The following is a 27,803-nucleotide window of genomic DNA, read 5'->3' as shown; positions in this document are numbered from 1 at the left end:
TGAGAAACTTAACAAAATTCTCCCTTTTGTCACTGAGGGAGAATATATACATTTATGAAATTACCCTTGAGGCATCATTTAAAGATATCATAAATATCATATTTGCCCTCAGTCGATCAATATCTCGCTCAGATGCTTGGATGCTATAAATCCCCTCAATCTTCTGTGGTAATGTGGATCTGCTCTGTATCTCTTTAGCTAAAATTTGCAGCCTTTATATATTTATCTTGTCTTTCTCTTCAAGGGGTTCTTGTAACTAGGGTTCTCATTATTCATTTGATTTCTGATTACCAATAAGAACAAATGAAAATTGTTTGTTCCTCAAACAGGAATTTAGCAATATTACGAGTTCTTCCCACTGTGCAATTCTCATTTTAAAAAAACCAAAGGTATTAGTTCAGTTTTGGTTAACTAATATAGAAAACCGGTGTTTAATTAAACCAATCAATATACATATATTCTATATATTTTATGTATATTATATATATTATCAATTTTCTATATATTACAAAGTAATAAATATGCATTATATATATATATATATATATTTATATTTATAATATATAATATATTAATTATTATAATATTATATATATTTTTAAATTTTTATTATATATTTTATAAATATAAAAAAAATCGATGAACCGAATTGATGACTAACCGGTTAACTGATCGGCTTTAGTTCAATTTCAGTTACCATTTTCCAGAAATCGATAGTACTAGTTCGGTTTCAAAAATGGCCCTGGATTCTTAACATTGAGGGTTTCAAACTAATGGGGCCAAAACCAGGCCCTGGTGGCCCTTATAGAGTGTTAGATCTCATAAATGTAAGGGATAGAAATTGGAATCTAGACACCATTAATTCCCTTTTTATTCCTAGGATGGTCCAAATTATTCAAAAAATTGCCCTAACTCAAAACACCTCTGGAGATACCTTTTAGGCCTCGTTCATTTTTTGGTAAGTTATTTACCTGGGTAAATGCAATTACATGGGTATGTTTTTCCTGGGAAACACTTACCTAGGTAAGTGCATTTACCCATGTTCTTTTATTTTATAGGTAAATAAGGTAATGACCATTTTAGCTATAAAAATCAATTATTAAAAGGGGCATTTTTGTCTCATTCATTCAACTGTTAGCAACTTTCCCTCTAGGTGGGAAAGTTATTTACCCACCTAGGAATTAAGTGATACCCAAGAAAATAAAATTTTCCTGGTCCCTACATAAATCTGAAAAATGAACATGGATTCTTTATCAATGGGAACCAACTTTCCCCCATCTCAAAAAAAAAAAAAAAAAAGAAGACCCCTTAATTTGGAACCTTGATTCAAAAGGTTGTTTTTTCATTAAATTAGTGTATTTTGTTGCCTTGAACAAAATAATGAATTTTGATACCCTTATAATGCCTAGGCTTCTTTCTCCTTCTTCTTGAAAAAACGTTTGGCATGCGAAAATTGAACCAAAATTAAGATGTTTATTTGGGGATGTTGTAATAACAAATTGGCAGTCAATGAAAATCTAAGTTTTAAATACATTAGAACTGAGGCTTTTTGTAAACGATGCCTTTTGAAAAATAAATCTAAGTTTTACTTGTGAGAAAGTTAGATTTGTAGGCCATATTGAGATCGGGACTTGTGAGAAATTGGCAGTCAGTGAAAATCTAAGTTTTACTTGTAATAACAAATTGGCAGTCAATGAAAATCTAAGTTTTACTTGTGAGAAAGTTAGATTTGTAGGCCATATTGAGATCAGGACTGATTTGATAGATAAAAAGTAAATTTTCAATGATTGGTTTTAAAATACAATTATTTTTTTATCAAATAACAATGGAAGTACCAATGACTCTTTTATCCTACTAATATACTCTATGGCATGCATGGTTTTTAAAAATGAAATTACTTTTTACGATATTGACCCTCCTGTGGAGAGCATTATTTATAATATTAACAGGTTAACACGGAATCTTCAAACAGCTTGAAGGAAAGATTGGATCATATCGCAGCAGGTGACTTCATAGTAACCCGCTACTACGACCAATTTGACCTTAAGTTGGAATGATCCAGCTCGTTGGAAGCCTCCAGACCCCGGTTGGTTGAAGCTAAATTTGTGATGAGGGCTTTAGAAATGAAGGACATGGCTCATTAGATTACATCTTGAGAGGCCATGATGGTTTTTCTTTTGTTTTTGTTTTTATTTTGTGGCAGGTTGTGGTTTAGCCACTATGCAAGCAGAAGTTTTGGCAATTCTAGAAGAGACGTCTAAATCAGTCCCCCACAATGTTTTACAGCACATTTCCACCGTGTATTGGAAACATCTCCCAATGATGATATCATCACTCTTTATATTATCATCGGGAGATGTTTTTAATACATGGCAAGGATGTGCTGTAGGATGTTGGGGCGGGGGCAGTCTTGTGGCGGGCTGATTTGAACTCATTCTAGAAGGTTTAAGTCTTAAAAGAAACCCTTATCCAAAATTATCATCCAAAGTGACTGCAATGCTTTGGTCGATTGTTTGCTAAACGGAAAATGTGTGTTTTTATCAGAGGATGTTAAGATTGCTTGTGCAAACTTTGGAAGTGGCTTTTGTTTTTATCCCTTGAAATTGCAATAGATCAGTTCACTTGTTGGATAGTCATGATTTTCTTTTGTTTTTTTGTAAATCGGAGGGTGTTCCCTCCCTTTTGGTTGTCTAAGCTTTTAGAAGATGATAGGTTTGTTATTGTGTCTGATTCGTTTTTGGCTGTCTCCTATCCTTTTTTTTTTCTTTTTTTAATGAATATGCTTTTCTACCAAAAAAAAATTATATATTTTAAACCTGACATAAATTATGAATGATCCCTTAGGCTGTGTTTGGAAATAATGCAAATGGAGTGTAAATCAAGGTTCAGGGTAAATTCGCATTCTGGTTCACTTTTGCTTATGTTTAACAATATTACATTTATGAATTGACAAATGACAAATCAATGCATATTTATATTGATAATAAGATGTAAAAGTACATCAATAAAAAAGAAGAAAATTTGTATTCAAGTGGGCTTTTGATAAAAAAAAAAGCATATAATTTATTAGAATTCATGTTTGCATCCATTACAGCTAAAAGCCTATTTGATAAGAAAGTAAATTTATCAATACAAAATTAACCTAATTTTATAATTTATGTAAACCGTTTTACACTCTACATATTTATTTAACTTTGGGAGTGCAATTGCCAAGGGATGATTAGCAAAGAGGGAGTCCCACATTTTGATGCAAACAATCAAATAACTTATGAGCTTATGGTGAATTGACCACTAGCACAGCTTAAATTCTGTCACGTGAATCTCCTATGATCAATTAAGCAAAACTATTAACTAGTGAGTAGTTAATGCAATCTTGCAATGCATAGGGTTGAATTAAGAGGTAATTAATAAAGAGTATTTTATTAAGAAGATGTTTAAACCTAAGCAGCCCACCCAAGTCCATCAAGATTGTATTGGATTTAGCTTACATAAGGTTTATTTGGATTGGCAAACTTTGGGCTTTAATCATAGTCTAGATTTAGGCTTGAAATTCATGTCTTAAGATTGGGATTGACTCCCTCAAATTGACCCGGCGCATCTATTTTATACCCTAATTTGGTAAATAGAATTAACAATGATTCAGAGATATATGAGAGAAAAGAGGGATTAGATTCAGGGGGCGTTCTTTTTTTTTTCTTTTTTTTTTGAGAGGGGGAAAAGTCATGCCCCTCTTTTAGATTTATGTGGAGACCCATCTCCTAGGTAGGAGTGTCAATTAGACTGGCCAATCCGATTCAGTCCAATGTGATCTATTACAAATGGACTAGGTTCAATCCAATCCAATGAATGTTTTAGACAGGTCCAATCTGTTCAAATTCATTTTAATTTAGATTGATTTCAACTCAAATCTAATCCACTGACACCTATATTCTTATCTTATATCAATGAACTAGATATTGGCTTAACCCAACTGAATCTAATATAAATTTATTATGAACAAATCAATTCCAATCCAATCTAATAAATATTTTGGACTGGATTGATCCAATCCAATATGTCTTATCTGTTCATCCAATCCCTCCAAATTAGTTTTGGACTGGATGAAGTCCCATCCAAAATTAGTCTATTAATGACACCCTTACTTCTAGCCTCCTAATAGGTAAATTATATTTCCACCTTAGAAATAGTTGCTAACACTTGAATGGGACAAAATTATCCTTTTTAATAATAAATTTTTTATGACTAAAAGGCTAATTACCTTATTTACCTAAGAACTTAAAACATATGAATAAATACACTTATTTGAATAACTTAGTGAAAAGCGAACGAAATAATAGATTTTTTTTTTGAAGGAGAATTCTTTTTTAATGGGATTCGAAAAGATTTTTTTTCTTTGCTCATTGACTAGTTGTCATTGGGCTTGTCTTATTTCTGCCCAGGCTATAATTGGGCAAATTATCATACACCGTAGATATAGAATGTTTAATGTGATGTGCGGTATATGATGCATCTGTAGAAGCCATGACCCATGTCATTACAATAGAGCATCACTAAATTATTAAATGACCAAACTACCCTTCCATTTTTCGTATGCGTGGTACTAAGCATGCTACATCAACCCCGAAGATTAGTGGCGCCACCGCCAAGCCAAGTAAAAGGAATCTCCCCGAAGGAAAATGTCAAAATGATTTTAAGGCACGACGACCTCTTCGAGGTTGACATCCTTGGATTGAAATTATATTATCAAGGAGTGATCTTGACCACTCGTTCATTTTCTCACCTTGTGGATCTCAGTAAGTTACGTACACAGATGCCCATCGGTGTTAATCTGACGGTCAGAGATGATGGATGGCATTTTGCCTCAGTTTTTGGTTTTCTGCCAACCAGAGCCATGAATTCGAGATTCTAATCCGACGGTTTTAAGGATTGGACATTCATGATCGCATGGTTCTGAGGCTACTTGGATTTTTTTATTGTTTATCAACAGAATAAAAGAAATCCAGGAAAAAAGAACAACCGCTACTTTATTTTTCCATGTCTTGTTTCCTTTTCTTTGTTTTGTTCCATTTACATTCTCCACCTCACTCTTTTTTTTTTTAAGCTCTTCATTTTCATTCTGATATTTTTTTTGTGGATAAGAATCTCTAATGGATGTCCCAAGATTACATGGAGATGCAGTGTAATCATCTCTCTCTCTCTCCAACCGCCCCCGAGTACCGAGGACTATTCCCAGGTACTCCATCGAACTCCTCAGGAATGTGGCCTTATTTCATACTTGAATTCCACTTTCTTGCAGCTTGCAGATTATGGGGTTAATGGATCTAACGTACTTGATACTTCGATAATTTAGCTTGTTGGGGTTGGATGTTTGTTGCATTCAGTTAATGGATCCCGTATGGGTTTTGATTGGTTTATCATAATTACTGTTTGTTATGTTTGTTGTACTTTTTTACTTCTGATTCTTTGTTCTTTGCCTACTTCTGGTTCCTTATACACTCAATGTGTAAAAGTTGACGAATAAAGAAGCAAAAACTTGCTAGGAGTTAAGTCCTTTGATGCTGTTTTTGGTCGTGTTGATCGATTTAAGAGTATATGTTACTGGTAATTGCAAGATTTAATACACGTTTGCACTGGGCGGGGTCAGGTTTGGTTCAGTCAGATGAAACCCAATGTGTAAACCAGGAAAAGGAGAGAGAAGAAAAGATAAAACCCAATATAAACTACAGTCGTTTGAGGATTTGGGCTCGCTATCAGCATGGCTTTTCTGATGTATTGAATTGTTACGTTGGTTTAGAGACTTAATTACATTTGTATGTAACATTTTATGGATTTTAAATCGTACCAATCTGCTCTAGTTTGTTTGTTTTGACCTTTCCTTTTTTTTTCTTTCCTTTTTTGCCATTGCCACATCTTGTATTATATCAAACCCATATTGCATGTAACTCTATTATTTCCATTGTTGCCACCAGCACCATTGCCATCATCAGCGTTTTCATGTGTTACTATCTTGTTTTATGTCTGAAACAATGAAGTCTAGCCAATACTATTCACGCACATAATTATGTATTTATTTTGATTCTGGAATTATATTGGCCACCTTTTGTCCACATGGAGGTCCCCCCACCCCCAAATACAAATTTTCATCAATTATTTAGCTGAATAAATATAATCTATTTGCAAATGTCTCCCTCTTTTCATTTACACTATAAATCATGTCATTTAATCAGTGATACCCAGGTCCTTGATTTTACCTCAAGTACCTGTGTTAGAATATGACATTGGTATAAGCATGGAATGTGTCTCGGATCCACCAAGTCGGTGTCTGTTTGTTCAATGTGAGAATTTGACAGATTGTGTATATACCCACTTAGTTAGAGAACACCCAACAAAAGCTACTTGATGAAAGCTTGAATGAGCATAGCTGACTCCCTGTACCCAAAGGTTTTGAGGTCAAATGAATCTGACTGTTCGACACATAACCTCATCTGAGACCCAATACCCACACTCATGTCTGTGTAGCATAGCAACAAAAGGACGATAAAAAGTTTTAGCTTTTTGTTTATTATTTTAGGGTATGAACCTTTTGTCCAGCTGTTTTTTTTTCTATTTAGAACGGAAATTTGTGTTTCCACTTGCATTTTACTTTTGCTTCTTAATCCCTGGAAATGCTCTTTTAACTTTTCCATTTCTGGGAACTCATCATATTCAAGCGCTTCATAAAGTATATTTAGGTATGGCTTCTAAGCTGGCTAATAGTTAGTTTATCTAATTACATTTTTATGTAATTGTGTTCATGATATCTGATCCGCCTTTCCCTTTTTGTGTTTTTTAGATTACTGAAGGAAATTTTCTGTATTAAATTATTACTTTCTCATTTTTGGTGGTTTCTTATTGTTCTGGAATTATACAGCTACATATACTGCCCCTTCTCATCATGTGTCTTCTTATTACTTGTGTGATTTTTTATAATGTACAAAATCTTAGAATACCTTTCCTTATATTTTCACCATGCCTCCGTTTCCTCTATACACTTCTGTATTTGAAATCAATGACCATTGCAACAACTTGAATCAAAGAATTAGCATTTTCTTCTGGTGTGTGATTCTTCAATACCAAGCAGAATAGTTTATATGGTTTTGTTTAATTTTGAAGTATTACTCATATGATATGGGTTGGCCCAAACAGCCAATTTCTTTTTGGCCAACTTGTGGAACTGTATGAAAGTTGCTTGTATAAAAACTAAGGGTAAGATACAGAGAACTACCTTGTACCATAGAGAGCTAACCTTTACTTTCAGATTCCAACACTTAGCTCCTTCCGTTAGCATTCCAGCAGTTTTGAACCTATGAGGCCATTTTTCCCCCTGGTTTGTTGTTGGTTAGGACAAACAACGGTGGACAGTCTACCTCTTTCAACTCTCTTTTGTCTCCCTCTTAAACAAATGGAAACAAAAAAAAAAAGAAAAATATAGGAAATTTACAAAAGCTGGGTTTTGGAGATGCAATATAGGGAAGGGAAAAATGGTCTCAGAACAAGGTCAAAACTTACAGAATGCTAATGGTAGGAACAGAGTTTTGGAATCTGAAAGTACGGGGTAACTCTCTGTCTTAAATGAAAGTTCAGGGGCCTAAGTGTCACTACCCCCAAAGTATAGGGTAGTTCTATGTAAGGAAAAAAAGCAAGTAATTGATTTTTATGGTTTAGCTTTAGGATACTTCTTTCCAACCAAGTCTGGAAATATGATGCTGGCTTATGTTTGTAGTCCTGTTCTGCATAGGACTTCCAAGGAGATATTGATTCAGATTGTTCTTATTGGGCAAATGTAATTTAAATCGGTGTTTTAAATTCTCTGGACTGCTTGAAGTTCTTCCTAGCTGTGCAATCTGAAGCTGAAGTCCAATCAAAGTATTGAGGTTGGCCAAGGCAGCTTAAGGAAACATTAGTGTGGAAGATATGAGAGAGTTTGGTGCCAAGGGGACTGACTCCTGTATGTCATCCAAGAATCAGAACGGAACATTTATGAACAAGAAAGAAATGGTTCATGCATCAAATGGAAAGGTATTACCCTCAACCCATTCTCCAACCATCCTGATTTTACTTCCTGAATAAAAAATTCTATACCAAATGCATAAAACTGAGAGGGTGCATATCAATTTAGTGAAGCTGCTACCTGCTAGTATGATTCAGCGATATGATACAAAAATGGGTGGTCTATTCTTGGATAGGTCGAAGAAATTCATAACGAAAGATTGGCTTTCTTTTCATTGGAATTTGTACAATATGTATGTGTATACATGTACTCAGAACTTACACCTTCTGCTCCTGTTTTTCTTGTTCATGTTTATTTCTTTCCTTTTTCTCGTCTTTCTTGAAATTTGATTGATCAAAGAATGAGTTTCAGTCAAATTTATATTCCTCCTTTATTGGGATTTTTAGGTAATTAATAAACTCCATGTTTCCTAATCATTTATGTTTTTTTTTTTTTTTTTTTTTGTGTGTGTGTGTGTATTGATTCAAGTCACCAAACATGCATGTGTCATAAGAATTTAAGCTCAAAATCTTGTTGATCAATTCAGTGGTTAGATTGGTGAACTGTCTTTGGTTGGGTATTGAAGACAAACAAAAATAAGAAATTAATCTTTTCTAAATTTTAACTCTTGCTACCTTTTCTCATTCTATTTATTTTTTTCTCCTTGTAAATCTTATGTAATCAAATTCTTATACTTCAGCAGTGTTTTAAAAGGTGTGGGAGGCATACACCTGGAGGCACAAGATGCTCCCAAAACGCCCTGAGGTGCATGCCAGAGGTGTACACCTCAGGTGCATGAGGCATGCTAGAGGTGTAGTCAAATCTTCCTCTTTAGGAGGCGTAACAGGCTTACACTTATGTTTTGAATTATGCCTCGTGGAGTGCCCTGTGTCATGCCTCCATGTTTATATATATACTGGAATTAAAATAGAAAATGATTTTCTGAATAAAACCTTAAACCATGATTAATATGGAACTCAAATATGGATTTTTATGAAAAGTGGTTACTTTTCCATCATTTTATACTAATTTTCAGTTCAAGTGTAGAAACACTTGTTCAACAAGAACATCAGCTAGTCTACTATATTGGGTCAGCCCTGATAACCAAATCCACCAATGTTTACCTTAGTCCAATGGTGGAACTTATCTTTTGTTTTGATCAGTAACTGAACTTTTATTAAAGAAGTGAAATTTAAGTACAAGAAAGGGGGAGATAAAATGACTTAGCTCCCCACCATCAGAATACAAGAAAAGACTTAGAAATTAGCCCAAAATAAAGAATCCCTATTCGTCCCTTGTTTGGCTAGACCATTAGAAAGTGAGTTGGCATTTCTTTTCACCCAGTTGTACTTCACCTCAATACCCCTAGTAAGCCATTTAAATTTCTTCCTTTCATTGCTAAACCTCCACAAGATGCTGTTATCTTCCTTTAGCCATCTAATCACCACCTCTGAATCACCTTCAAGGATCAAACTCCTGATGCTCAGGTCCCTAGCTTTTTGGATACCTTCCAGAGCCGCAAAGATCTTAGCTCTAAGTGAGTCTCCTTCTCCAATAGGGCCTGAAAACAAAGCTAAAATAATCCTCTCCTCATTCCTGAACACACCCCCAATTCTAGAAGGCCCTGGATTCCCCACGCTACAGCCATCAAAATTCAGTTTTATGGATCCAGAAGGCGGGGACGTCCAAGAGGGGCTAGAAGGTCTATCCCTTGAAAAATAAACAAAGCAGACCTTTCATCACAATGGCTAACTCAGAATTGGAAATTTGAACAGATTCCTAGTTGTTTCTGAGTTCAAATATGTGTCTATATCATAGTTATAGTTTTTTTTTTTTTGATAAATTATGTCATAGTTATAGTTAATGAAAATTGCATACATTGTTTTAGGGGTCAAATTTTGACGGTTCTTCAATTTGACAGGAACCACATTCAAGCGAGAAGAGTCACCTACGTCCAATTTCAAGTTCCCTTGGTTCCCAAATTCAATCCCACTGCTTTGTGTGCTTGAGCAAAGGTAGCTGCCAAACAGTTCGCTCAAAAACAAAACTAATGAACATTTTGATTGAAAGAGGGAAACCCCATGAAGTGCAATTCATTTTTGATGGCTTAATAGAAGAGGGCCACAGGCCATCCTTGATAACATACACAACTCTCTTAACTGCCTTGACCATGCTGAAGCGCTTCAAGTCAATCCCTTCACTCATCTCTAAAGTGGAAGAGAGTGGGATGATACCTGATTCAATTTTTTTTAATGCCATTATCAATGCTTTTTCAGAATCTGGAAATTTTGAGGAAGCCATGAAAACCTTTTGGAAGATGAAAGGGAGCAAATCTAAACCTACAACAAGCACTTTCAACACCTTGATCAAAGGATATGGAATTGCAGGTAGGCCTGAAGAGTCGTTGAAACTACTAGATCTAATGTCCCAGGAGGAAAATTTAAAACCCAACCACAGAACTTATAATATCCTTGTTAGAGCTTGGTGTAACAAGAACAACTTTAAAGAAGCATGGAATATGGTGTATAAGATGGTGGCATCTGGTTTGCAACCTGATGTTGTCACATATAACACACTGGCAAGAGCTTATGCTCAGAATGGGGACACTAAGATGGCTGAAAGGATGATATTGGAGATGCAGAATAACAAGGTGCAGCCCAACGAACGAACTTGTGGTATCATTATAAATGGGTATTGTAAAGAGGGTAATATGAAGGATGCTTTGAGATTTGTTTACAGGATGAAGGATCTTGGAATACATCCAAATCTTGTTGTTTTCAACTCACTGATCAAAGGTTTCCTAGATACCACAGACACAGATGGCGTGGATGAGGTGAGTTTTGATATGCAATTATTTGTCATTTTTTAATTGATTGTGATATTTGTCATTTAGTTCTATATTGTTCCTTGATATGCATTATTTATTACTTCCAGATTCAGAAGGTTCTCATTAGAATAATGCACCAGAGACTCATTGATGCCATTATGATTTTCCGTTTGACTCATTGACATGGTTCTTAGTTCAAAAGCTTAACTATTTTAAGTGGTAAAGGTTCCGAAGTCCCTAGGTTTTGACATACCATGACATTCAATGCTTTACATTCAGACGTTTACACAATAGAAATAGATCTTTTTATTTTTTTACACTGGAATTCCCAGGGCTCTGGGTTGGTTGGACCATTAAATTTTATGAATAAAAAAAAGGATTTACAACCTTGGTGAGGGGGACTAGGCCTTACCTTGCAACCCCTATACATCAAAGTATCAAGGTATTTCTTTCACTACTCCCCCCCCCCCCCCCCAAAAAAAAAAAAAAAAAAATATTGGGGGCGACATGTAGCCTTACTCCAATGGATTATGATAACCATAATTCTCAAATACATTGTCCTATTCCTACTGTATCAATCAACTGGTGTACCATTGGCGAACCTATGGATCTGAACCTTTCATTGTTACCATTCTCCTATGTCAGTAAACCCCACATTATCTGTAGAATAATGCCCTCTTTCCAAACACAGAAGATCACCTACTGTGTGAAATATCCTTTTGCTTTGCTCCATTGCTCGTATCTTTGCAAGTGTGTCTGTTATTTTGTTCTCTTCCCTGTAAATGCTTGTTCTATGGACATATCTTGGATTTTACTTATCTATCCCACTAACACCCAAGATCAATTACCATTTCCTATTAAAAGCTCCCGCCAACATCACTGAATCACTTTCAATATGTAGCACAATAGATCTTGATTCTCTTGATCTGGGTGTCTTTATTTTAAAAATCAAACAATTTGGAATATGTTCTACGGTATTTGTTTGATTATTATAGGATTTAATCTGATAATGACTTTAAAGCCAGCATGGCTTTATCAATTTTAAACGGTGTTTCTTTTCCATAACCAGTTTGCTTGTAATTAAAATATTGTAAGGGTTATTGAGCACCAACTTGTGTCTATATCTAGGTTATAAAGCAAATTACCTGTTTGTATTTGCATTCCAATATATTAATTTTTTTTTCTTTTAAATTCGTTCTTTCATTCATCTTATCAATTTATTCCTTTCATTTTTCCAATTTCCACTTTTTAAATTTCAACTTGATCATGCTATTATGGATTTATAAGTTATTGAATTTTCAGAAACTGTGTTTTCCTCACAAACCACTAAATTTTGCTAGGAGTTATGATGGTTATTATTTGGGCAGGTTCTAACATTGATGGAAGAATTTGGTGTCAAACCAGATGTGATAACATTTAGCACTATCATGAATGCATGGAGTGCAGCAGGACTCATGGATAGATGCAGGGAGATATTTGATGACATGTTGAAGGCTGGTATTGAACCTGATACCCATGCATACAGCATTCTTGCAAAAGGTTATGTGCGTGCACGAGAACCTGAGAAGGCTGAGGCACTCTTGACAGCCATGATTGAATCAGATGTAGTCCCTAATGTTGTAATTTTTACTACTATAATCAGTGGATGGTGCAGTGCATCCAAAATGGAATATGCAATGAGAGTTTTTGAGAAGATGTGTGAATTTGGTGTTTCTCCCAATTTGAAGACATTTGATACCCTGATATGGGGATATGGAGAAGCAAAACAGCCATGGAAAGCAGAAGAGGTGCTCCAAACCATGGAAGAGGTGGGTGTCTTGCCTGAGGAAAACACTATCCAACTTGTAGCAGAGGCTTGGCGTGCCATTGGTTTGGTGAGTGAGGCCACTAGAGTACTGAATACCATGAAAGAACAGGAAGTGATCCAAACATCGGATACAAAGAGGGATGAGATACCAGTGGAGAGTCTGGAGAAGATTTATCAAAGGCAAAATCTGAGTGCTTATCCCAATGTGTTACAGATACCAGGAGTAGTTATGAATGACCAACATGGATCAGCTGCTACCATCAGAAGAAGCCGGATGGTGTTGAGAGACACAGAAGTCTCATCAGAAAGCCTCTGGACTGCTACCAAATCCATGTATCTTATGCATACATGTAAATTTGGGGCAAAAGCACCTATGAGATGCAAGAAACAGTCACTTATTCAGCTCGGGATACATCCGCAGAATGTAAATTCATATAGAGTGGTCTTCCTGAACTAAGATGTGGCAACGGATGGCCTGTGTTTATTGATTTGTTTATAGATATGACAGTGCTGTGGTATTTCATTGATTTTCCATTGGAGTGACAACTTTTGATGTTGCAGCAGCTGCATCTACTCCTAAGAAACTGCCAAGGAAAAGGATCATTTTCTACTCACCAGTTGTAGATAGTGGGAAGGGCATTGCATCTTCTCATCAATCTTGCAGAATCACACAAAACTTGGTTTTGATAGCAGTGCAAGCCAACTTGTAGTCCACTATGTATTCTTTCATGATGCATGTACACAAATGTTGATATGCTATGAGCAGACAAAGAAAATGTCGAATTCTGTATGTAACAGATGAAAATGCTATACTGTTAATGGAAAATATTTATCCCATCTTCAACTATCTTTCAAATAACATCTGCTGTTGCTGGAAATGGTTGCCCGCATGTTTTTCATACGCTGATTTCGGAAGAGAAGCAGACGTGAGCCATGACACCTAGTTACCTCAAACTTCATACATGACTATTATCCGTCTGAGTTTACCAGGGCTTTTAAAACTTATCATCTCATCAGAACTTTGGTTGAACTGGGCTGGGTTGTGGTGCATTTAGATGGAAAAATTATCCTAAATGAAACAGCCAAGAAACCATTGTCAACTGTTGCTGAACTTGATCCTTATTGTGTATTTTATGAATTTACGATGAAGAGCTACTAGAATTTCAGAAATTCTATTTCTGGTGATTGTTTTCAGAAGATTATACAAATTCCATTCTCTGTGGGTATATTTCTGTTGCCAAATCCAACATGCAGTAATTCTAAGAGAGAAACAGAAGTTCATACCTATGCCACTTCCGAATCCGTATCACGTTTGAGTCTCCTTTGCGTGCCCATGACATTTACTTGTCAAAAAAATCCAGTCAAAAAGAGGTGGAGAAAAAAATAGTTCAAGAAGTGAATATAGAGGAAGCTGGTTATTCTAGCTCATTCTAGGCTCCACTGCATGCGAGGGCATGGTTCATCACTGCTCCAATTTGAAAGCTTGGATCATCTTCACCTATGCAATCTCCCAGAAGTTCCAATTCCTGAAGATGTCAAGATGAGTTTAAAAACTAAGAAAAATTGCAAGGACAACAATGACAATAAAGAAATGGCAGTCCTTTAAAAAAGTTTTAGCATATACAAATAACATTGGCTTACACGATCGTAGTCAATCCTGATACCACAATTGGCAATGTGAACTCATAAGAATGCACCTGCAATGACAAGGCTGAAATTGCTTTGGAAGTATTTATTAATTTGTGTGAGTCCAAAATCAACATGCACGACATAATCATATGCTACAATAGCAAAAGCTTGAATTGAGTATGGGTTAGAAAGGTCCTTACCTAGAAGAGCAGATCCCAATGGAGAAGAAAAAGAGATACCAACCTTGTTGCAGCACCAGCCATCCCATCTTCTATTTCTTGGAAGGGCTGTCAACGATTTAGGTCTACACAATGGGCCCGAATAGACTGAGCCAATTATAAAGGTTTCACTTCCGTGATTATGTCAGAATTAATAATTGGGTTGGTTTTGGTCTCGCTCCTCCCAAACCGATTAATACTCAAACCAATTATTTTGTTAGCTATATATAATAATTCCTTCATTTTCTTACATTTTTTTATCATATTATAGGTTTAAAGTGTCAAATATGATGGATAGATAGATAAATGTTACCATAATTTAGAATTTTTCTATCAATTTTATTAAAGTCATATGATCAAAATTTTAATTTTAGGTTACCATTTAAATAAGAAAAGTGACTTTAAGTTTAACTGGTTCGATTTTTAACATATGTTATTGTTTAAACCTAAATTTTAAGTTCACAAGGATGGTTCTGGGTCTATGATTTTGTCTTGATTAATTATTGGTTCGGGACTGCTTCTACCTAGGCCAGACCCGAACCCCACCCATTGATAACCCTATCTTGAATGGAGGCCAACTTCCAGTTGAGCCACCTCATAAAGCTTAATGAGAAACAGTTAGCACTTACCCCACGAAATAAAATGTAAACAGAAGTCCATTAAGCATGAAATGTGTCCTATACTTACATTGTTATTGAAAATCGGAAACAATGGTAAGGCGCATTAGTGGGAAAGCCCTTCCCCAAAGTAGTAAGACCTCAAGCAAGATAAAACTACACATATAACCCAAGCAAATTAGTAACCTACACAACCACAAGAGAATACCAAATGAAGCGGAAGAATGAGAAGCCTATGCCGAACAGTGGACCGGTTTCCTTATATTAATACCCTAAAAGCTTGTGCAATATGCCCACAATTCGAGCATTCTTGGTGCCTGCACCCGTAAGGCCCAAGGATATTATGGACGCCTCCATAACCAACTAACATTATTTTCCAAAAATGATAAAATTTTGGATTGTAGACATTCTACAACAAGCACATACCTATGCCACTTTCAAATCCATATCATGTCTGAGTTTGCTTTATGTGCCAATGACATTCACCTGTTAAGAATATCTAGTCAGAAACAGGTGGAAAAGAAATAGTTCAGAAGTGAATATAGAGAAAGATGGTTAGTGTGACTCATTCTGGACTTTAGCACATGTGAGGCCATGGCTCATCACTGCTCCAATTTGAACACTTGAATCATCTTTGCCAATACAATCTCCCAGAAGTGGCAATGCCTGAAGATGTCTGTCCACCTCAATATGCTTTATATGATCATGTTGAATAGGATTGTGGGCAATGTTTATGGCTACTTGATTGTCACAATATAGTCTCTTTGGGATATCCGCTTGGAAGCCCATCTCAGTCAATAAGGTCTTCAACCAGAGTAGTTCAGACACTCCATGAGCCATTGCCCTATATTCTGCCTTAGCACTAGAACGAGCAACAACAGATTGTTTCTTGCTTCTCCATGAAACCGCATTGCCTCTGACTAATGCACAATAACCAGATGTTGATCTTCCATCATCAATGGACCCTGCCCAATTTGCATCTGTGTAAACCTCAATCTTTAGATGGTTGTGGTTGGAATACAACATCCCTTTACCAGGGCATCCTTTAAAATAGGCTAAAATTCTATTAATTGCCTACATATGAGAGCTCCTAGCTTCATGCATATATTGGCTAACCACTCCAACACCATAGGATATGTCAGGTCTAGCCAAATAGAGATATAGAAGGCGACCCACCAATCTTTGATATACCCCTTTGTCTAGAAAAGTTTCTCCTTCAGTAGCACTCAACTTGTGGTTGGGATCAATTGGAGTTTCTATAGGTTTAAACCCTAATTTTCAAACTTCATGAAGCAAGTCAAGTACATATTTCCTTTGTGACAGAAAAATTCCCTTCTTAGATCTTGTAACTTCAATGCCAAGAAAGTATCGTAGATTACCAAGGTCTTTAATCTCAAATTCGGAAGCAAGGAAGGACTAACTGGGAGATACCTGTGATATCGTCACCTATCACAAAAATGTCATCAACATATACTATCAACATTGTTACTCTTCCATTAACTCTTCTAATGAATAAAGTGTGGTCTACCTAAGATTGAGAAAACCCAATCTTTAAGATAGCATTTCTGAACTTGTCAAACCAAGCTCTAGGAGATTGCTTGAGCCCATACAAGGACTTCTATAAGCAACAAACTTTTCTTTCACTGTTAGGAAATCTCACCCCAGGTGGTAAGTCCATATACACTTCCTCTTGTAAGTCCCCATTGAGGACGGCATCTTCACATCCATTTGATATAAAGACCAAGAGTAATGGGCAACAAGAGAAATGATCACACGAATAAAGTTCATTTTAGCAACTAGAGAAAAGGTTTCTAGATAATCAATGCCATATGTTTGTGTGTATCATTTGGCTACAAGCCGAGCTTTGTACTTCTCAACTGAACCATTTGCCTTGTTCTTAACAGTATAGACCCACTTACACCCAACAAGAGTCTTATCCTTAGGACAAGGAACAACCTCCCAAGTCTGGTTCTTTATCAGGGCCCCCATCTCTTGGTTCATAGCTTCCTTCCAATGAGGGGACTGCATTGCCTCTGTAACACTACAAGGGATAGAAACAGAAGAGATGGTTGAAATATAGGCACAATAGGAAGGTGAGAGAGAGCATCATAAGACACATAGTTAGTAATAGGATACTTGCTGCATGCCTTCTTCCCTTTTCGAATGGAAATAGGAAGATCAAGGTCAGGATCAGTAATAGATATATCAGGAGGTTCAAGATTACCTGAGTTTGGGAGATCAGATTGTGATGGGCATTCTACTTCAGGAGCCACCCTCTTACTGCGCCTAATGAAAAACTGTTGCCAGGACCGAAGCCGATACATAGGAGGAGGAGGAGGAGGAGAGATACCATCGTTATAGGGAAGAGAGGGAGGAGAAGGAGGATTAGAAGAGACAAGGACAGGAAGGCAAATGGGAGTCCGATCTTCACTTGCATTCTCCCTCTGAAGAGAAGGACAGAATGACTGGAAAAAAGGAGGAGGACTCCAAAAATGTAACATCCTTAGAGACATATCTCTTGCCAGAGAGAGCATCAAAGAATCTATAGCCTTTTTGGAAAGGAGAGTAACCAAAGAAGACACATTTAACTAATTTAGGATCAAACTTACGCCAGAAATGACTCATATCATGAACAAAACAAACACAACCAAAGATTTTAATGGGGAGATTGAAAAGAGGTTCATCAGGAAAGAAAAGTTGATGAGGAGACTAAAGACTAAGGGTCCTTGAAGGAAGCCTATTGATGAGATACAGATGTCTCAACAGCATCACCCCATAAACGAGTGGGAACATGAGTCTGAAACAGTAAACCTCAAGCAAGTTTAACCACATGCCTATTCTTCCTTTCAGCTATCCCATTTTGCTGTGGAGTATGACTACATTAACTCTGGTGAATAATACCCCGATCTTCAAGAAATTTGTGCAAATGATGTTCAAAGTATTCCTTGGCATTGTCAGATCTTATTATCTTAACTATTTTCTCAAATTGTGTATCTACCATATTCATGAAGTTTTGAATCACCATAAAAACTTCATCTCGACTTTTCATCAAGTAGAGCCATGTATACCGACTATAGTCATCAATGAAGAGCATGAAGTATTTATACCCACCCATGCAAGGGATAGCATATGGGCCCCAAACATCAATATGAATCAAATGAAAAGCAACATTACTTCTTTTACTACTTGCAAAATATGTGATTCTACATTGTTTTTATATATGACAAACTTCACATTCAAAGTTCAACTTTGACACTGAGTTAAATAAGTTTGGAAACAAAAAATTTATAGAATTAAAAGACATATGACCAAGACAATAATGCCATAATTTCAAAAGACTTGTTTTCTCATTTGAACAAGACTCAGTCTGGCTTGACAATCCATGCTCTGAAGGTCCATCAAAGAGGTAGACTCCATCAGCTTCATGCCCACTTCCAATCATCTTCCCCGTGCTCAAGTCCTAAAAAACACAATGGGTAGGAAAAAAGGTCACTGAGCAATTATGGGATTTTGTAAGAGAACTAACAGACAACAAACTTTTTTTGTAATTGGGGCACATGAAGAACTGATCCATGAGAAAGTTTATGAGTGAGTTTGACTTCACCCTAACCCGAAATAGGGGTCTGAGATCCATCAGCAACAATAATCTTTCCCTTCCCCGGGGTTAACTTATATGAGGTAAAATGTGAAGGCATACCAGTCATATGGGCACTGGCCCCGGAGTCTACAATTCAAGGACTAAAAGATGTGGAACAAACAAGTGCAGTATCTTTCTTGGCATATGAACTAGATGGATTACTAAGTCCAGAACCGGATGAGGAGGATGTACCACCCTTTTCCAGTTGCAGTAGTATATTCCTGAGTTTGTCCATTACATCAGAGGAGTCATGGACATTAAAAGGTTGAGCATCATTACCAACTGTAGCCAAGTGAGCATTTTTCTTCCTCCCGGTTTTGTACTTTTATGGTTTTAAGTGAGGATTGAGTTTCCAACACTTTTCCTTAGTATGTCTTGGCTTCTTGCAATAATCACAAAACACATCCTCAGCTTTCTCAATAACATGGTGCTTACTAGTATTTTGCTTTGATTGAAATGACATAAAGGCAAAGTGATCAATTATAGGAGGTTGCATCATGGCTGTCCTTCTACTCTCTTCTCCTTGTACAAGGGAGTACGCGGAAGCAAGAGTGACAATGCCGACACTAAGAATATGTTGCCTAGTAAAATCAAACTTTGGATTCAAGCCAACCAAGAAATCAAAGACTCTATTCTCCTCTATATATTTTCGATATTGCTCACCATCTTTAGGGTCCTTCCATACAAAAGTCTTCAGGTGATCCATTTCTTCCCAAATAGACTGTAGAGAAGAGAAATACATAGCCACAGATCTCTCCCCCTAACGCATACTGCAAGCTTCCCTTTGAAACTGGTATACTCCAGCTACAGTATTGTTAACTTGGGAATAAGTGGCAATAACTCTATCCCAAATATCTTTGGCCGTTGAAAGAAACATGTAGTTTCAAGCAATATGAGGTTGCATTGAGTAAATCAACCAAGACATTACAAGGGAGTTATCCTGTTCCCACTTTGCATATTTCGGATCTTCTAGATTTGGCTTCACCTCCTTTCTTATGATGAATCCCAATTTACCTCTCCCAGTGATGGTAAGCTTAGTAGATTGGGACCACTCTAAAAAGTTGGTTCTATCAAGTTTTACAGTAGTTATCATACCACTGGAAATGTCTGCACTTCCCGGAAACACACTAGAAACCATCTATACATCCTTAATGATTCCATAATCTATCAAAACACTTTCGTGTCAACCGAAAGGGGCCCCAAATACTTAACCACAGCTAAGGACCCAAGAAACAAGGCCACCACACGGTTAAGAAGCAAAAAAAGAACAAAAAAACTAAGTTGGCGCCAAAATAGAGGGAGAAGAAAATCTCCCAAAAATTGTCTAGGGCTTAGAAAAATACGGGACCACTCCCCATTGCTCCCATGGTAATAAACGACCTGAATGGTCTAGCAGTAGAAAAACTGATTAAACAAAGTATATAAGGCTCAACATCAGATCTGGATTTTTTGCGATTTTCTGCTTGAAAAATCTATTAAAAATCATAAAAGCTTCAAACAAGACAAAAGCCATACCAAAAATCTTCTAGAATCAGGGCGAATCAAACCATATATGATTCATGTATTGCTGCTGACACTTGTACGGATTGCTGACGTCATCCGGCGGCGGTCTGACGTCAGTAGTTCATCTCGTGCAAGAGAGTCAGCAAGAAAGGTACTCCCAAGTGCCTTAACCTTGCTCTGATACCAAGTTGTCAACTAGTATTGTAAATCTAGGGTTTGTATGAGAAAGAAAGAGAGAAAGAAGAAGAAAAGAGGAATGTGTCAAGTGGTGTGTTCTTGTTACTGTTAACACCCTCAAAAGGCACTATATATTTTGAAATAAGAAATTACAAAGAGGTCCCTACTTGAGTGCCCAAATACAAAAAGAGTACAAAGGGAAGAGGTAAAGACTAAAAACACCCTTGCCTAAACTTTCTCAACATTGTTCAACAAGAACATCAGCTAGTCAAGTATATTGGGTCAACCCTAATAACCAAATCCATTAATGTTTACCTAAGTCCAATATCTTTCTTTTTTTTTTTTTATCAGTAAATGAAAAATTTTATTAAAGAAGTGAAATTTAAGTACAAGAAAGAGGGAGATAAAATGACTTAGCTCCCCACCATTAGAATACAATAAAAGACTTAGAAATTAGCCCAAAATAAAGAACCCCTATTCGCCCCTTGTTTGGCTAGACCATCAGCAAGTGAGTTGGCATTTCTTTTCACCCAGTTGTACTTCACCTCAATACCCCTAGTGAGCCATTTGAATTTCTCCCTTTCATTGCTAAACCTGCACAAGCTGCTATTATCTTCCTTTAGCCATCTAATCACCATCAAGGATGAAACTCCTAATGTTCAGGTCCTTAGATTTTTGGATACCTTCCAAAGCCACAAAGATCTCAGCTCTAAGTGAGTCTCCTTCTCCATTAGGGCCTGAAAACAAAGCTAAAATAATCCCCTCCTCATTCCTGAGCACACCCCCAATTCCAGAAGGCCCTACATTCCCGACACTACAGCCGTCAAAATTCAGTTTTATGAATCCAGAAGGTGGGACATCAAAGAGGGGCAATAAGATCTATCCCTTGAAAAAAGAAACAGAGCAGACCTTTCATCACAATGAAATTTGAACAGATTTTTAGTTGTTTCTGAGTCCAAATATGTGTCTATGTCATAGTTATAGTTTTTTTTTTGATAAATTATGTCATAGTTCTAAATCAATGAAAATTGGATACATTGTTTTAAGGGTCAAATTTTGATGGTTATTCAACTTGGCAGGAACCACATTCAAGTGAGAAGAGTCAGCTACATCCAATTTCAAGTTCCCTTGGTTCCCAAATTCAATCCCACTGCTTTGTGTGCTTGAGCAAAGGTAGCTGCCAAAAAGTTCGCTCAAAAACAAAACTAATGAACATTTTGATTGAAAGAGTCAAACCCCATGAAGTGCAATTCATTTGTGATAGCTTAATCGAAGAGAGCCACAGGCCATCCTTGATAACATACACAACTCTCTTAATTGCCTGGACCATGCAGAAGCACTTCAAGTCAATCCCTTCACTCATCTCTAAAGTGGAAGAGAGTGGGATGAAACCCAATTCAATTTTTTTTAATGCTATTAACAATGGTTTCTCAGAATCTGGAAATTTTGAGGAAGCCATGAAAACCTTTTGGAAGATGAAAGGGAGCAAATCTAAACCTACAACAAGCACTTTCAACACCTTGGTCAAAGGACATGGAATTGCAGGTAGGCCTGAAGAGTCGTTGAAACTATTAGACTATTGTCCCAGGAAGAAAATGTAAAACCCAACCACAGAGCATATAATATCCTTGTTAGTGATAGGTGTAACGATAACAACTTTAAAGAAGCATGGAATATGGTGTATAAGATGATGGCATCTGGTTTGCAACCTGATGTTGTCACATATAACACTTGCAAGAGCTTATGCTCAGAACGGGGACACTAAGATGGCTGAAAGGATGATATTGGAGATGTAGAATAACAAGGTGCAGCCCAATGAACGAACTTGTGGTATCATTATAAATGGGTATTGTAAAGAGGGTTATATGAAGGATTCTTTGAGATTTGTTTACAGGATGAAGGATCTTGGAATACATCCAAATCTTGTTGTTTTCTACTCACTGATCAAAGGTTTCCTAGATACCGGAGACGCAGATGGCATGGATGAGGTGTGTTTTGATATGCTATTATTTGTCATTTTTTTAATTGATTGTGATATTTGCATTTAGTTCTACATTGTTCCTTGATATGCATTATTTATTACTTCCAGATTCAGAAGGTTCTTATTAGAATAACGCACCAATGACTCATTGATGTCATTATGGTTTTCTGTTTGATTCATTGACATGGTTGTTAGTTCAAAAGCTTAACTATTTTAAGTTGTAAAGGTTCCCAACTCCCTAGGTTTTGACATACCATGGCATTCAATGCTTTACATTTAGATGTTTAAAAAATAGATCTTTTATTACAATGGAATTCACAGTGCTCTGGTTGGTTGGACCATTAAATTTTATTAATAAATAAAAAAAAAACCGTTTATGACCTTGGTGAGGGGGACTAGGCCTTAGCTTATAACCCCCATACATCAAAGTACCAAAGTATTTCTTTCAGTACTCCCCCCCCCCAAAGAAGAAAAGGAAAAAAAAACCATTATAACCATGGATCTGAGTGCTTTTCTCAATGTGTTGCAGATACCAGGAGTAGTTATGAATGACCAACACGGACCCGCTGCTACCATCAGAAGAAGCTGGAAGGTGTTGAGAGTCACAGAAGTCTCATCAGAAAGCCTCTAGACTGCTACCAAATCCATGTATCCTATGCATACATGTAAATTTGGGGCAAAAACACCTATGAGATGCAAGAAACAGTCACTTATTCAGCTTGGGATAAGTCTACAGAATGTATATTCATATAGAGTAATCTTCCTGAGCTAAGAGGTGGCAACGGATGGCCTGTGTTCATTGATATGTTTATAGATATGACAGTGCTGTGGTATTTCATTGATTTTCTATTGGAGTGACAACTTTTGTTGCAGCAGCTGCATCTACTCCCAAGAAACTGCCAAGGAAAAGGATCATTTTCTACTCACCAGTTGTAGATATTAGGAAGGGCATGGAATCTTCTCATCAATCTTGCAGAATCCCACAAAACTTGGTTTTGAAGGCAGTGCAAGCCAACTTGTAGTCTACTATGTATTCTTCCATGATGCATGTACACAAATGTTGATATTATACGGGCAGATAAAGAAAACATCAAATTCTGTGTAACAGATGAAAATGCTATACTGTTAAAGGAAAATATTTATCCCATCTTCAACTATCTTTCAAATATCATCTGATGTTGCGGGAAATGGTTGCCCACATGTTTTTCATATGCTGATTTCGAAAGAGAAGCAGATGTGAGCCTTGACACCTAGTTACCTCAGACTTCTTACATGACTATTATCTGAGTGAATTTACATGGGCTCTTGAAACTTTTCAATCTCACCAGAACTTTGGTTGAACTGGGCAGAGTTGTGGTGGGTTAAAATTATCCCCAAAAAAGCAATCCAAAACTACACATATAACCCAAGGAAATTAGTAACCCATACACCCACAAGAGAACATGAATGAAGCTAAGAATTGAAAAGCTTACACCGAAGGGTGGACCATCTTCTTTATAGTAATGCCATGAGAGGTTGCATGCTTGCCCGTAATTCGAGCATTCTTCGTGCCTGCACCCATTAGACCCAAGGGTATTATGGCCGCCTCCACAACCGAAAAACTTTGTCTTACAAAAATGATAAAATTTAGGAATGCAGACATTCTACAACAAACACATACCAGTGCTGCTTCCAAATCTGTTTCACTATGGAGTCACTTTTGTGCACCCACAACATTCACCTATCAAGAATATCCAATCAGAAACAAGTGGGCAAAAAATAATTTAGAAGTAATTATAGAAGAAACTGGTTAGAGTGGATCATTCTGGAGTTCAATGTATAAGAGGCCGTGGCTGATTACTGCTCCAATTCGAACGCTTGAATCAGCTCCACCAATGCAATCTCCTAGACGTGGCAATGCTTGAAGATGCCCAAAGGAGTATTAAAAAATTAAGAAAAAGTACAAGCACAACAACGACATTAAATAAATTAGTAACCCACACATCCACACGAAACAAATAGTCACTTATCCTACGGAATTAAAAGAAAACAGAAGTCAATTAAGCTTGGGATGTGTCCTACACTTACATTTGATATCGGAAACTAGAAACAATGGTAAGGCGCAGGATTCGGCAAGTCCATTCCCCAAATATAGCAATGCCTCGAGTAATCCAAAACAACACATGGAACCAAAGAAAATTAGTAACCCATACACCCACAAGAGAACACCGAATGAAGTGGAGAATTGACAAGCTTACATTGAACAATTGACCGGCTTTTTTATAAAAATGGCGTGAGAGGTTGCACAGCTTGCCTGCAATTCGAGCATTCTTCGTGCCTGCACACATAAGAACCAAGGATATTATGGCCACCTCCACAACCGGCAAACATTTTCTTCTAAAAATTTTAAAATTTAGGGATGCACACATTCGACAACAATCACATACCGGTGCCGCTTCCGAATCCGTATCACCTTCGAGTCTCCTTTCCGCGCACACGCCATTCGCCTGTCAAGAATTTCTAATCAGAAACAGGTGGAGAAGAAAAAGTCTAAGAGAGAATAAAGGCGAAATGGGTTAAAGTGGCTCATTCTGGACTCCAACATAAGAGAAGCTTCGGCTGATCACTGCTACAAATCGAACGCTTGAATCAGCTCCGCGGACGCAATCCCCTGAAAGTGGCAATGCATGAAGGTGTCAGTCATGAGGATTATTAATAAATTCAGAAAAGTTACAAGCACGACAATGGCAATAGAGCAATTAGTAACCCACACACCCACAAGAAACACCCATTCAGTTATCCTACGGAAATAAAAGAAAACGGAACTGAATTATGCACGGGATGTTTCCTATACTTACATTGACATCGAAAACCGGGAACAAGGGTAAGGCACAGCAGCCAGTAAGCCGATCGCCAAAAGTAGCAACGCCTCGAGAAATCAAAAACTACGCATATAACCAAAGCAATTTAGCAACCCATACGTCCAAACGAGAACACCGAATGAAGCTGAGAATTAAGAAGCTTACACCGAAGAGTTGATCGGCTTCCTTATGGTTTTTCCGCGAGAGGTTGTGTATCTTGCCTGCAAGTCGAGCATCCTTCGTGCCTGCATCCATAAGACCCAAGGATATTACAGACACTGCCACGACCGACAAACCTTGTCTTCCGAAACTGATATAATTTAGGTACGCTGACATTGTACGAAAAACACATACCTGTGCAGCTTACGCATCCGTATCACTTCCGAGTCTCCTTTGCGCTCACGCCCTTCACCTGTCAAGAATATCTAGTCAGAAACAGGTGGACGAGAAATAGTTTAGAAGTGAACATAGAAGAGATGGGTTAGAAAGGCTTATTCAGGACTCCAGCGTATGCAATGCCTCGGCGGACTACTGCTCCAATTCAAACGCTTGAATCAGCTCCAATGACGCAATCACATGGAAGTGGCAATGCCTGTAGAAGCCAAGGGGAGTATCGGAAAATTAAAAAAAAAAAAAGATACAAGCACAAAAACGGAAACAAAGCAATAGAAGCCCTTATAAGAAGTTTAAACAGTTACAAGCAATGCTGGCTTACACTGTCGCAGTCATTCTGCTACGGCGGTTGACAATGCGAACCCATTAGAATATTCCTGCAAGGACAAGGCAGAAATTGCATTAGCAGAATCTATTAATTCGTGCGAATCCAAAATCAACTTCGCAGGACAACATCATATGCTTCAATAACAAAGGTACGAACATCGAGTGCGGTTTTGAAAGGTCCTTACCTCGAAGTACAGGTCCGAAGGGAGAAGAAAATGGGATACCAACCTTGCTGCAGCACAACCGCTCTCATCGTTCGTGCTCTTGAAGGGGCTATCAACGGTTCAGGTCTACCCGACTGGACCGAATAAACCCAACCATTTATAAAGGATCCGGTTCCGTGATTATGTTGAAATAAATAATTGGGTCGGTTCCGGCCGCCCCTCCCGAATCGATTCATGCCCAAAACTGATTATTTTGTTAGCCATATATGTTATTTCCTTCGTTCTATTATAGTTTTTCTCTTATCATAGGTTTAAAGTGTCGAATCTGATAGATAGATAAATAGAGGTGTGTAACGTTTTAACATATAAGTAACTTAGTATTTTTCTATCAATTTTATTAACGATATATGATCCAAGTTTAAATTTTAGTTTGCGATTTAAATAAGAAAAGTGGTTTCTTTTTGCCTAAATGGTTCGGTTTTAAACCTATGTTATTGTTTCAGCCTAAATTTTAAGTTAAAATGGACGGTTTTGGGTCTAAGGTTTTGTCCCAATTAATGATCGATTCGGGAGTGCTTCTACCAAGACCGGGCCCGGATCCCACCCGTTGACAGCCCTATCTTGAATGGTGGCCAATTTCCGGTCGAGCCACCACTCAAAGCATGATGAGAAATAGTCAGTCACTTATCTGGAGGAATTAAAATAAAATGGAAGTCCACTAAGCAAGGGATGTGTCCTATATACTTACATTGTTATCGGAAACCGGAAACAATAGTATGGCGCAATAGTCGGAAAGCCCTCCCCAAAAGTGGCAACGCCTCGAGCAATCCAAAACTACACATATAACCAGAGGGAGTCAGTAAGCCATGCACCCAAAAGAGGACACGGAATGAAGAGGAGAGTTGAGAAACTTACACCGAAGATTGGACCAGCTTCCTTATAGAAAAGCCGTGAGAGCTTGCACAGCTTGCCTGCAAATCGAGCATTCTTCGTGCCTGCCCAAAGTTACCAAGGATATTATGATGGACACCTCCACAACCGGCAAAGTTATATTCCAAAAGTGTTAAAATCTAGAGATGCAGACATTCTACAACAAACACATACCTGTGCCGCTTCCGAATCCGTATCACTTCCGAGTCTCCTTTCCGCGCCCACGCCATTCACCTGCCAAGAATACCTAATCAGAAATAGGTGGAGAAGAAAAGGTTTAAGAGAGTATATAGAAGGAAAGGGTTGGAGTGGCTCATTCTGGACTCCAGCGTATGCGAGGCCGTGGCTGGTTGCTGTAACAATTCGAATGCTTGAATCAGCTCCGCGGACGCAACTTCCTGAAAGCGGCGATGCCTGAATTTTCCTGTCAAGGGGAGTATTAAAAAATTAAGAAATGTTGCATGCACAACTACCGGAACAGAGCAATTACTAACCCTCACACCCACAAGAAACATCCAGTCACTTATCCTGCGGAATTAAAAGACAAACGAAGTCAATTGAGCTAGGGATGTTTCGTTTACTTACATTGATATCGAAAACCGGAACCGGTGGATAGGCGCAGCAGCCGGCAAGCCCATCCCCAAAATTCGCAACGCCTCGAGCAATCTAAAACTGCACATATAACCCAAGCAAATTAGGAACCAAAACAACCACAAGAGAACAC

At 37.5% G+C, this 27,803-nt stretch overlaps 1 protein-coding gene, 1 long non-coding RNA gene and 1 pseudogene across 10 annotated transcripts; 2 read left to right on the top strand and 1 right to left on the bottom strand.

Annotated features, from left to right (window-relative positions):
- The first annotated feature begins 4,827 nt into the window (after positions 1 to 4,827).
- LOC148842665 (uncharacterized) lies at positions 4,828 to 13,507 on the top strand. 7 transcript variants are annotated; one of them, XM_088958812.1, is made up of 5 exons: positions 5,038 to 5,233; positions 7,763 to 8,058; positions 9,951 to 10,044; positions 10,306 to 10,862; positions 12,224 to 13,507. In XM_088958812.1, the coding sequence occupies exons 2-5, from the start codon at positions 7,954 to 7,956 to the stop codon at positions 13,118 to 13,120; spliced, it is 1,653 nt and encodes a 550-aa protein (XP_088814938.1). In that variant the 5' UTR covers positions 5,038 to 5,233; positions 7,763 to 7,953; the 3' UTR covers positions 13,121 to 13,507. The 7 variants fall into 7 exon arrangements, with proteins under 7 accessions (XP_088814934.1, XP_088814933.1, XP_088814938.1 ...); XM_088958811.1 differs by having other exon boundaries at positions 5,086 to 5,233; positions 7,778 to 8,058; XM_088958808.1 differs by having other exon boundaries at positions 4,828 to 5,233; positions 9,951 to 10,862.
- Positions 12,552 to 25,072, bottom strand: LOC148842663 (uncharacterized). Of its 3 annotated transcripts, XR_016103495.1 has the most exons (9): positions 25,008 to 25,072; positions 24,852 to 24,911; positions 24,663 to 24,742; positions 24,493 to 24,565; positions 24,266 to 24,324; positions 24,086 to 24,145; positions 23,898 to 23,976; positions 14,305 to 18,587; positions 12,552 to 14,189 (listed from the first exon to the last, which is right to left on the bottom strand). It is a non-coding gene; the product is annotated as an uncharacterized LOC148842663 (long non-coding RNA). The 3 variants fall into 3 exon arrangements; XR_016103494.1 differs by having other exon boundaries at positions 24,852 to 25,058; XR_016103496.1 differs by having other exon boundaries at positions 14,305 to 14,360; positions 24,852 to 25,058.
- On the top strand, positions 21,283 to 22,798 carry LOC148842664 (pentatricopeptide repeat-containing protein At5g21222-like; annotated as a pseudogene).
- Positions 25,073 to 27,803: the final 2,731 nt, after the last annotated feature.

This window comes from Nelumbo lutea, chromosome 8 (assembly GCF_056320005.1).
Source record: "Nelumbo lutea isolate HS-2025 chromosome 8, American lotus-T2T, whole genome shotgun sequence".
In the NCBI taxonomy this organism is placed as follows: domain Eukaryota; kingdom Viridiplantae; phylum Streptophyta; class Magnoliopsida; order Proteales; family Nelumbonaceae; genus Nelumbo; species Nelumbo lutea.
Note: the sequence above shows the minus strand (reverse complement) of the source record. Positions and strands in the feature narration are given on the sequence as shown.